Here is an 11,869-nt window from a genome sequence, read left to right as displayed (position 1 = left end):
TGGAACATGTAAAGCCAATATCTATAAAAGCAGACCAAAACCACTCACAGAATCGAATGGTAAGAGTGAAGGTTACAAGTTGCATTTCAAACTAAGATTTTACATAAAAACAACACATGATAATCATACAATAAAAAAAGCAGTGTCTACTTGGGGCCCCTGTCACAGGTTCCACATGTCTATGAGTTGTTAGCAGTTCTACCGGTCCGGTGTCGTCCTCCGGTGTCCTCCGGAGTCCTCCGGAGCTCCTAATGGCATCTGCAAGATTTCACAGACCGGAAGGAAACAACCAATCAGAGCCGAGCTGAATACCTCTTCAACACAACTGATGGGTCCCAAAGCCATACTACTGTACTACCCATACTACTGTACATTCTAATGCTTGCAGTACTGCATACTATTTGGCATAGTATACTGTTTTAGCAGTTAGTATATTGGTGTATATTTACTGTTTTATATTAACAGGAACTAATACACTTCATGCAATGTCAGGTGTAAAACAAACTGCTACTCTGTCAATTCAATTTCACAAGATTTAATACTTATTTTTGTTTTTTTTCCAAGATCTTTCTGGAGCTGTCTTGCAATTTATTTATTCTTTCACACCTGTGAGCAGCTCCAAAAACAGACTCAAAACTGTCTTAGCATTAGTATGGAGTTATCTCCATAACAACTCAGCCTGCTGATGAAGACTATAGGGAAGACGACATTTAACTCAGATCACACTATATGCTAAATGTTAAATTTCATCACATGCATGTTAAAACTTTAGACAGTTTATGGCAAATAAACAAATGTTTGTTCTGTGATCTAACAAGGTGATCGCTGCATGCATGCATGCACACAACAGCAGCAGATGAGCAGAGAGTGTGAATGTACCCAGACCATGATCTAGCATGAGAAGATATTGCAATACAGTGGTGCTCAAACTGGAGGTCAGGACCCTCTTGGGGGGAGCATATAGCCAGTTGTGTCATGGTGGTTGATGAGGTGGGTGTACAGGGAGCGTGCATGACCAGAGAGGGAAATGTTTATTGAAAATAAAGCTGAATGAATATGAATAATGTTGGAATAACAATAACAAACAAGGGAGCTCTGATACCAACAACATTCACATACCAGAACACCATGCAAAGCACAAGATGGGATGGGAGATTGGGTCAATGTCAGTGGGTGAAAAGGAAAAATACAGGTCGTGAGAAGACAGAGAAGATTCAAGATTCAAGATGTTTATTGTCACACCGGTTATACAAGTAGAGTCGTGTGATTGCTGGGAAGCTCTGTTAAGAAAACAGTAAGTTAAGAATAAGTTAAAAATTAAAACAATAGTGTATTTAATAATAATATACAGTATAATAATAAAGGAAGTACTTGGTATATGGTCACTAGAAAAGCAAATATATATAAATATATATGGGAGCAGTAGAGGTTGCATACTATAAAAATATTGCACAGGCATTTTTATTTTATTTTTTTATTTTTTTATATTGCACATATTGCATTGATTGAAGATAGAAGAGAAGGATCAGAGGAAAGTGCAGTTTGATACCTCATATTGCAATGGTTTCTGGGTAATTAAGTTATACAAACAGAATAGTTTTAATTTACATTGGGTTGTTTGTGATGGTTGAAAACTGGTTGAACATTTCCATGATAGTTTTTGCAGGAAAAAAAAAATAAGACTAGAGTTTCTAAGACTAGAGATCACATCAACAAAACCAAAAATAGCATCAGTGTGGAGGAGGGACCTTTTTTTTATGGGTTTTTAGGTGACTTTGCATTTGCAGTTCCAGTTCCTCTCAGCCGATGTGTGGTAGTAGCATGGATGTATTAGGGTAGTAGGTCAACCCTGCTGCCTCCAGATGGAGCTCCTGTGTCGCCTCTTCAACAAGGAAGCGTTGAGACGAAATTCAGCTTCATCAAGGTAGACACTGCAGACCAAGAACAAAACGGATGTTCAGTTATTTTACCTCCAAAATAAAGTAAAAGATTAAAGGTTTGCCAGATTGAATAAATAAAATAAATAAAATAAATAAAATAAATAAAATAAATAAAATAAATAAAATAAATAAATAAAATAAATAAAATAAATAAAATAAATATACATTGTGGTGTGCAAGTTCAAGGTGCACTTACACAATATAAAGCTAAATAAAAAAGGGAGTTTAAACAATTTTACTAAACTTTGTCGTCCTCTTGATTATACCCCTTCGATGAAGTCATATTTTTCTTCTGCCTTTTGAAATGCTTTTAAATATTTTTTCCACCTTGAAAACTGTAAGAAAAAGTAATAAATATGGAACACATACATTTTCTTAAATATTTACATAAGAGCAAGACAATTTTTTTAATATTTGAATTTGTTTTATTATACATACATGTATACCTGATTGTTTGCACACTGGCAATATTTGCACTATCTGTTTATATATATCTGTTTATTTTTGCTTATATTGTATATTGTTAGAATTTTTTTTTTTTATTATTCTTACTTTATTCTAACATTTTTATTTATTCTTTGTTATTATACTGCTTATTTGCACCAACAAAACCAAAGCAAATTCCTAATGTATACCTCTTACACCTGGCAATAAACTCGATTCTGATTCTGATTCTGATACCAAGAAGGAAAGGAAAAATAAATAACTAAATAAAAAGAAAAGAAAAGAAAAAATAGAGCAAGACAATTAAAGGGACTGTTTGTAACTTTTTAAGTGTATAAATGTACCGGGTCGGGATCCCATGCGCGCTCGCGTGTGGCCGGAGTCTCTGCTCCTCTTCCTGCTTGCCTTCACTCACACAACGCGCATTCTCGCTGTCTCGCTGTCTCGCTGTGTCGCTCTAGGCGTGCATGCGCGCTCACTACACACTGCAGAAGAGTTAGTAGCTCTGAGAATATCTAGTGAACGTTTGTGCAGAAATAAATGCTGCAGCTCCTCCAGACCAACAGAGGTTTCCCGTGTCTTGTGAAGTGACGGGGCTCCGCAACAAGAAACGTTATCGTCTCCGACCGGGTGCCGTTGTCTTCACTGTCTCCCTCCGGCCACGGTCAGGAGGCTGAAGCAGGAAAAGCCAACACTAGGATCAGCATTGATTCATGGAGAGACCTTCGTCTGGTCAGCTAACATTACTGCCAAGCAGCTGAAATACAGAGTGATATTGTGCTTTTAGCTGACGTGTGTCGCCTCACTGTTTTGAGCGATGCTCGTTCATGTCTATGCAGAGCGAGCACAAGCGCGAGCAACAGAACGCTGACTTTCGTTGACTTAAACGCCACAGTTGTCGCTGTTAAAAAGCATTTCTGATTCTTACAAACAGTCTCTTTAAATCCAAAATCTAACCCAAATCTAAATTGGGTTTAGAATGACTGGAAAACAGGACTAAACAATGTGTTGAAAATATATTCAACAATTTATCTCTTAAAATACAGGCTATCCCCAAATATTCACAAAAGAGCAAGACAATTAAAATGTGTGTTAATTGGTGGTTTTATTTTGAAACTCCTCCACCGGATACCAGGTGTTCTATATGGTCTCTCTTGACTGCAGGTCAACTAATCAGTGCTGAGACACAACAGCAGGTAGCGACGTCCTGTCAACTCCAGGAGAAGAACTGGGATATCTGTGAAACACCGAGCTTTTACTGCTTTCACCTCTCACTTCTGTCAACTACATTCCTCCTTTTTACTCTTTATTTTCTACCTCCTAAAGGGCGACAAGTGGCCCTGTTGGAACCGGAGGAGGAGCGGATCTGTGGAGTGAATTAAAGCGACTCAGTTTCTCAACTTAACTCACCTGAACATGGCTTCAACGACCTGCACCAGGTTCACCGACGAGTACCAGCTGTACGAGGAGCTGGGCAAGTAAGTCCTCCTCTTTTTTATTCATGTTTTTAATACCAAAAGTTAAAATAAAGCTTATCTGAGCTGGATGCATTGAAACTTTCCGCCTTTTACCTGTTCCTACCTTGCTGTTCAGTTAGTACGTGTGTGTGCAGCGCGTCACGCCAAACTCCATTCACATTTCTCTCGATTTTACTTAAACCTTGATTATCAACTAAAAGCACCAGTGTTAACATTATTAATGATTCCGTATTGAATCATGACCTCTTAATGTTTAATTCGGCCTCCTCTCTGTCATGTTTATCTCAACTTTTTGAGTCGTTTTGTCGCTTGCTCGTTAACGCCCATCAGCGTGTTTTTATGTATGTCTTATAATAATGCCTGGCGCACCAAATGGAAAAAAGATATATTTAAAGAAAAAAAAAACACCACTGAGTGCCTTGCAATGTATGCCGAATATAAAAGTATCACATCATGATTAGTTAGTAATCTTAAAAAGTGCTACAACAGGCATGCACATCTGGTGACATGCCAGGCAAGTTAAAACAAGCAGAAATGTGGATGGAATTTGGTGCTTGGTGTCATTATGGCAGCTCAGGTCACCTGTGACGCTCTCAGCACGCCTTAATGACACTCTGATGGCAACCTCGTGTACTGTATACAATAACCTCAATGTGTTTCTCAGTAATTTGTGCAAGTTTCCTCCCTTTTGCAAAATGTGAAGTGTTGAAATTCCTCCATGGTGCCACACATACACACACAACAGGGTGTTCAAACTTAGAGCAATTTTGTTTCTCCTCCAATATCAATATGTTTCCTGAAAAATCTAAAAAAAAAAGTCTTTAATGATGGAAAGGTGTGGCTCTCCTTTTAGACCTGGCTTCAGGTTAGATCATGTAGGCTGGTTTGTTTTTATAATGAAGTTGTTAGAGGCCCAGTTAAAGCTGCAGTGGGTAGAAATGGAGAAAATATGATTTCTTTTTTTTTTTTTTTAAAGTTATTTTTATTAAACAGTCACTAAATCCTGACAGGTAATCTGAAAAAAAATCACTTGTCCTCCGTGTCCTCCGGTGCTCCTAACGGCATCTGCAAGATTTCACAGACCGGAAGGAAAATAACCAATCAGAGCCGAGCTGGAGCCTTGTCATCTCTGAGCAGCTGTCAATCACTCGCAAACTCTGATCAAACGGTCAAACTAGGCAGCGCTGATCAAATATGAATCAATATTCTGTTACTGTAATGCCTATTTCTCCGAGAAATGAGAAAGTTTTCTCCGGCTGGTGGGCGGTGCATGGTATTTCCTCAACTGATCTCAATATGGCTGCCGGGTCACAAACTTAACAGTGCACTACAAGATGTTTCTGAGAACATTTCAGGAGAGAAATAGGCATTACAGTAACAGAATATTGATTTATATTTGATCAGCGCTGCCTAGTTTGACCGTTTGATCGGAGTTGGCGAGTGATTGACAGCTGCCTTCGTTGAATGATCAGCCAATAGGAACGCTCTCTCTCTGAAATGACCTGTGATTGGCCGAAGTCTGCCGTCACGGTCTGAAACCAGAGCCATGATGAGGGGCAGAAGTCTAGTTATCTCTCAGAACACTTGAATTACAATATGCTGAAAGATTATTATGGAATTTTTTCGCCCAATGATGCCAAAAACATTCCTCCTACTGCAGGTTTAAGTGCAACAAAATACATAAAAATCTGTCATAAAATGTAAGGAGCCAGAGGAGCGATGATGATGATGATCTATACATTAAAACAATGATTACAAGAGTCTTTGAGTAATGTCTTGTTGTAATCCAAGAGTTCACAATTCAATGTTATTCTGTCAAAAGTGTTAATGTATGGCTCTACCTGCATGTTTTGGAAAATCTTTCCATATAGTGACTGACTTGTGACCCTAACTCTTGTGTAGGGGTGCTTTCTCTGTGGTGAGACGGTGCATGAAGATTTCCACGGGACAGGAATACGCCGCCAAAATAATCAATACCAAGAAGTTGTCTGCCAGGGGTGAGTACAGGATGCCCTGTAACGTGGCTGTCGACATACGACAAGGTTGCTGTGGTAACCGTTGGCGAGACACATGAGGCTGTTGCAGCAGCTTATACTCTGGGACTGTAGGTTCCTTTTTTAGCCCCCTCAAAACCAACTTCCTCTTTTATTTTTGATTGTACGTGTTTTCTCACCGTCTGTCTTTGTCTACTTCTATCTGTGGGAGCAGGCGGCGGTCAGGTTTCACATGGTAGTAGCTTTTAAATTCACTTTCACTTTCACGCTTTCCATTGCTGTCCATCAAAGAGACTCCCTACATGAATGAGGCCAGCAGCTCCTATTGTAACTCATTCTCTGATATCAACCACAGCATCTGATTTGTGACGAGCGCTATATGACTCACAGCGCTAGTCTTTCACATGAAAGCACATGCCAGTGAAGGCAACGTGGTGGCAGAATTGATAAAAAAAAACTCTCTTCTTTTGTTCTCTCCTCCCGTTGACCTTTTTGTCACAGGAAGTGGAGGCATGAATTCTTTTTATTTTTATTCTCTCCATCATTATTTTGTGCATCGCTGATTGATCCCCGCGGAAGACAGTGATGCACAAACAAAAGGAGATGGGTTTGAAAAGGCACACAGATGTAGCGTGTCTCATGGGAAAGCAGGGGGGTTTCCTCACAGCTGCATGGAGAAAAAAGCAAAATGGGGGAGTACAAAACAGTTAAAAGGGGAATATCCATTATTTCTCTTCTCTCGATGGCTCAGTCATACAACAAGATGAGTCGAGATTTGATTCATAGCAGGTCGTCCAGTGTGGTGAAAAATTGTAAGCTTGTATGAGAAAGCTTGTGGTTCCAGAGGTGAGGGGGAGAACATGAGCGATGAAAGAGAGGAGGGCAGATGTTTAGAGAAAAGGAGATTGATTCCATGCTCGGATTGCTTTGGCCGAGTGCCTTCGCTGAGCCTGAGCCTCTCTCACCTGAAGGGGAAAAGAAGAGTGTAAAGGAAAGACGAGAGGAGGTGGTGTGTGTGTGTGTGTGTGTAAGACGCCATGAGAGTGGTCGTCGACATCGTTGCTCCGCCGTTTGTACGAGGTGAAACTTTTTCAGGAAGCAAGAAAAAGGAGATCTAATTAGCACTTTGTTATTTTTGTGTCTATCCAGTGGGACTTTTAATCCACAGGTACATTCAAAGATATTCCTGGTTTATTATAATTCAGGTGTTCCTTTCATAGTTTTGCCCATCGTTCGTTCCAATTGGTGAGATTATCATTGTCCATCTAAACAAAAAGCCTCAGTTTGGACGAACCTATTTGAAAGAGAAAACAAAGGCAGAGCCGCACTGTCCGTTGTAAACATTCATCACAGTTTACAGACCATCTTCATGGTTGTACTTTGATCTTCTGCACTTAATGTAGTTCTGACTTGTTCTGATCGTCTTGCTAAACTGTCGGCTTGTTTGTGACTCGTCCGATTGTGATTCTTTCCCTGTCTTGACTTTGTTATAGCGATGTCGCTGTGTTCTCAGGTCTCAGTAGTGAACCTGGTGAGTCGGGGCTGTTGTGAAAACCATTTAAGTCTGAGATGAGTACAAATTGAGATTTAGTCCAAATTGTTTTGGGACCATAGTAAACGGAATGTCTTTGTGTTTTGTGAAAGTGTCACCTTGGGCTCTGGTAAACTGTCATTAGTTGCAGCCATAATCATCTTTGGTATATGTTCAATCTGTCATTACAGACCTGTGGGTTTAGAAAATGTTGAAATGTGAAACAGGAAACAACGTAAATCTGCCTTAAGTTGCCTTGAGTTGTTCCGAATCCAATACAGATACCAGTATTGGAAATGCTTCCGATACTGCCCAAAAATCGGTATCGGCGAGTACGCCAGTCGATGCACCGATCCGATACCATAACTTAACTACCATAACTTTCGTTTCGGGGTGTGGCAGTACCCTAGTAGGGTGTGTGTGTGAATATTGCACCCTGCTGGACAAATTAGCACACAGGCTGTCCACTGTGGAGACAGCTAAGAGAATACATTCATGCATTCCTTCTCTATATTTGTTCATGTTTTACAAAGGGGTTAACCTGAGCCAGGCCATACAACAAAGATAGTAATCCTATCACATCCATACATGGTCAGTAGTAAACAGCATCGGAACATCTCTAATCGTAACTACAACTCTGATAACACAGTATAAATATATTCACACATGTTTTTTTCCAATGTTTTTTAAACTATGAAAGTATAACATCATTCCACACATTTGTCCATCACTATTAGAAACGATGGTCAAAACTATGAAAATAAGGCTGAGTCATTGTTGAAGTCAGCGCTTGTATATTCTAACTACTTTGCATTATTGGTGTCAGTATCATGACTTCCCTTCTCTGTGGCCACTATACTTTCCATTTGATAACCACACGGCCACAACCCAGCTCACCATTGGTTACGATGTCAAACCACTATATGGTCAAAAGTATCGTGACATCAGCGTCACCGAAAGACAAAATTCAGGGGAACAGATGGGTCACAGACCGAGCACATACAAGATTTATAGCTATATCTGTTGGTTGAAAAACAAAAGCACATTTTAGCCTCAAATCATGAAAACCACCATAATCTGGTTTACGGGGGCAGCAGTGGAGTTTCAGATGAGGAAACACAGCACTGAACAGATACAGTAGTGTACTGTGGTGACTACAGGCAGGCTGAACTGAGGGTCACGTTCAATGAGGGGAAACCCCAGACTTGTTGCCAACGCTGCCGCTGCTGTTGCTTTTGCTGCTGCTGTTGCTGCTGCTGCGTGATGAGAAATCCCAAACAGGAAGCTCCATCTATTTGGAGAGGCTTTATGTGGCTGTAAACTCTGGCTTCACACCAAAACGCACTGCTTTCTGGTGCAGTGAACTTCCAAGGAATACCGACGCGGCTGTGCAACAGCTGGACTTTTTAAGCAACAACATCAGGGAGACTTTTTGACAGAATTTATCAAGTCCACACAGTCCTAATAACACCATCATCTGTTTGTGGGTTCATCTGCTTCGACAGTGAGAAATGAGAATACATATTTGCCATACATCTTTTCAATTTCTTCAATATTTATGAAAGACATTTAGCATTGAATAGTTGCATCCTGTGAGAAAGTATGTGTGCCATCACTTGAAGTCAGAATATTTGATAGGAAAAGCAGAGAGCAAGGTCAGCCCTCCCCTACCGGGGGAATCAGGAAGTGGGCCGTTGATACGTAGGTAGGACACAGCTTGGATTGAGAGCAGCATTGGTGTGACTCCTTAAGGTGCAGCCTCCACTCTGATTGGATCCTTCCTGAGTGTAAAACATGTCAGATTCTCTCAGGAAACGAGCAGGATTCAATAGTTGTTGCTCGCGTGTCATTTTGTTAACGATTGAAGTCATTGATTCTTTTTTTTTTAAGTTGAAGTGGCCTTGTTTGCACACTGTGTTACTTTTGTTAAATCTTTTTGTGGTATCAGCTAGGCAAGCTAATGGTAAAGGTCTTGGCTTTCAATATCAGGGCTGCGCATATCACTTGTTGGTCTTGTTTTACCTATTTAGCCTGGCGAGCTAATGACCATTAAGGAATGAAATACAGCAAAACTATAGCATTGGTCTCAGGTTGAGTTGGGTTGGTCTTGTTCACTTACTTTCTGATGAAATATGTTCTGATCTTGAATCATAACTTGATGAATGTTGAATTTAGATTGTATTTAAATTTTAAACACGGATGCACTGAGAGGTGTGATATGTTTTATGTAGGGCTTCCGATCAATTACAATATTTCATCGCGATTAATCACATGATTGTCCACAGTTAATGGACATTAATCACACATTTTTCATCTGTTCAAAATGTACCTTAAAGGGACATTTGTCAAGTATTTAATACTCTTATCAACATGTGAGTGGGCAAATATGCTGCTTTATGCAAATGTATGTATATATTTATTATTGGAAATCAATTAACAACACAAAACAATGACAAATATTGTCCAGAAACCCTCACAGGTACTTAATTTAGCATACAAAATATGCTCAAATCATAACATGGTAATCTGCAGCCCAACAGGCAACAACAGCTGTCAGTGTGTCAGTGTGCTGACTTGACTATGACTTGCCCCAAACTGCATGTGATTATCATAAAGTGGGCATGTCTGTAAATGGGAGACTCGTGGGTACCCATAGAACCCATTTTCATTCACCTATCTTGAGGTCAGAGGTCAAGGGACCCCTTTTGAAAATTTGGCCTAAGTGTAAGACAGCCCTAGTTTTAAGTGTCCAACATTTTGAAACATCACTCTCACATTCTTTATATCTCCTCATTGTACTTGCTGTAAACCGATGTGGCAGTGGATGACATTAGTAGTTCTGTAGTGTCACTATAAAAAGACTACATTTGACCGAAACCCTTTTTTTCTTGGCTGTTTTGGAAGAGTATGAACATGTTGGCAATGATTTATCTTTCCTATTCGCCTTTTGCTTTTTCCACCGCTGGCCACTGACGAATAATATGATAGCATATCTTCTGTTTGTACTCCAGGCTCTCCTCTTGTCCTGTGCCGTAAAGTGCAGGCCAGGTTTTCTTACTCTTTTGAGTGTTCTTGGACAAGGTCTTATCTACCTGCTTTTTTTATTGTTTACCTTAAAAAAATTAAGTTAAACAATACAAATGTGTACAATCTTTATGTGTATCACTTATCCCAAAAACCCTCCCTTCAAAATAAAAGCCCTATTACTGAGACAAGCACAGAACGTGTAACTAAAACATAATCCAGATGTACTGAACTGGAAGCCTGTCTTCAACTGACAGCACAGGCTTGTTGTATGAGGGGGGAAAACTAGGGCAGTGGTTAAACACAGACCTAGTGATGCTTGGACCCAGCGGAGTGGAAATGATCACTTGACAAACCCACCAGGCTGTGGAAAAGCTAGCTATGGTTCAGTAGCGAAGCCTTTTCTGTCCTTTTTGCTTCTGGAAAATACCCGAGGCCCCCCAGCCGCTCGCCGTGAACTCTTCATTCCCATGGAAACAAAAGAGATGGGGAGCTAAAAATAGTCCGTGGGGTAATATAGGCGTTGAAGTATATTACAGTCTTTGTGCTGTTAATTATGCAAGTGCGTGATGCTGTCAGCGGTCTATGAATCACTCGACTCAGGCACATTTAGCTAAACAATGAACAATAATGACATTTTTTTGTCTTGCCTCATTTAACAGCAATGAGCCCTGTAAGTTGTTCCTAAATCACACACACACACACGCATACATACACAAAGTGTAGCTTAACATGCGGGAGCAAACTCATTTTTTACGTCGGCTGCAAGCCCAGCACCAGAGGTGATGACTCGATCCCTCTGTGGTTTATATTGAGACTGGGTCAGCGGTGCCTAAATCCTTCCTGCCACACTCCCTTGTACACACACGTGTGTAGAGAGTGTCTAAATAAAGTGCTCCATTAGAGCGCACACCACTGGTCGGTGTATGTGCAGTGCCAGCGGTTGGCTTAGCAGCTAATGTCAGGGGCTCAGCATGCCATTTACACTGCACCCTGCTAAGACCAGACATGAAAGAGATGGATCAAGGGAGATATATTGTGTGTGTGTGTCATAAAGGGAAAAAGAGACCTAACACAAAGCTACGGTCTAAATGGTATTTGAGTGTGTCGTGTCATTGTATCCGCAGCTCATCCCTCAGGTTCTGGCTGACCCACATGGCCTATGACTTAGATGACCAGCGAGCTGTTTCATGCAGCCCTGTCGACACAAGCATAAAGTGATGACTCAGAAAACCCCCTCCAGAGAATGTCCTTGTGTCTCCATCGCCATTTAAATAGCCTGTCTCTCAAGCCTAAAGTGTGTCCTCCGACCCTAATTGCTTCCATCGAAACACTGAAAGCTGACTGCACTTAATCTTTTACACCATTTCAGCATCATTCATCCATTAGGAAAATCCCACCATGACATTTTCTGCTGAGAGCGTTCCTCCTCCTTGGGTGAAATAGTGCGAAAATGGG

General features: G+C 40.5%; 1 protein-coding gene across 14 annotated transcripts in view; it reads left to right on the top strand.

Annotated features, from left to right (window-relative positions):
- Positions 1 to 3,547: 3,547 nt before the first annotated feature.
- camk2d1 (calcium/calmodulin-dependent protein kinase (CaM kinase) II delta 1) overlaps positions 3,548 to 11,869 on the top strand; it is a 76,617-nt gene continuing 68,295 nt past the window's right edge. For 11 of the 14 annotated variants that reach the window (XM_037757800.1, XM_037757796.1, XM_037757792.1 and 8 more), the window contains exons 1-2: positions 3,549 to 3,862; positions 5,765 to 5,859. In XM_037757800.1, coding sequence (XP_037613728.1) covers positions 3,801 to 3,862; positions 5,765 to 5,859 — 157 coding nt within the window. In that variant the 5' untranslated portion in view covers positions 3,549 to 3,800. Of the gene's footprint in view, positions 3,863 to 5,764; positions 5,860 to 11,869 lie in introns of all 14 variants that reach the window. The other 3 variants (XM_037757793.1, XM_037757791.1, XM_037757804.1) reach the window with 1 other exon arrangement.

Source organism: Sebastes umbrosus, chromosome 22 (genome assembly GCF_015220745.1).
Source record: "Sebastes umbrosus isolate fSebUmb1 chromosome 22, fSebUmb1.pri, whole genome shotgun sequence".
In the NCBI taxonomy this organism is placed as follows: domain Eukaryota; kingdom Metazoa; phylum Chordata; class Actinopteri; order Perciformes; family Sebastidae; genus Sebastes; species Sebastes umbrosus.
The sequence above is the reverse complement of the archived record's forward strand: the minus strand, read 5'-3'. Positions and strand labels throughout refer to the sequence as shown.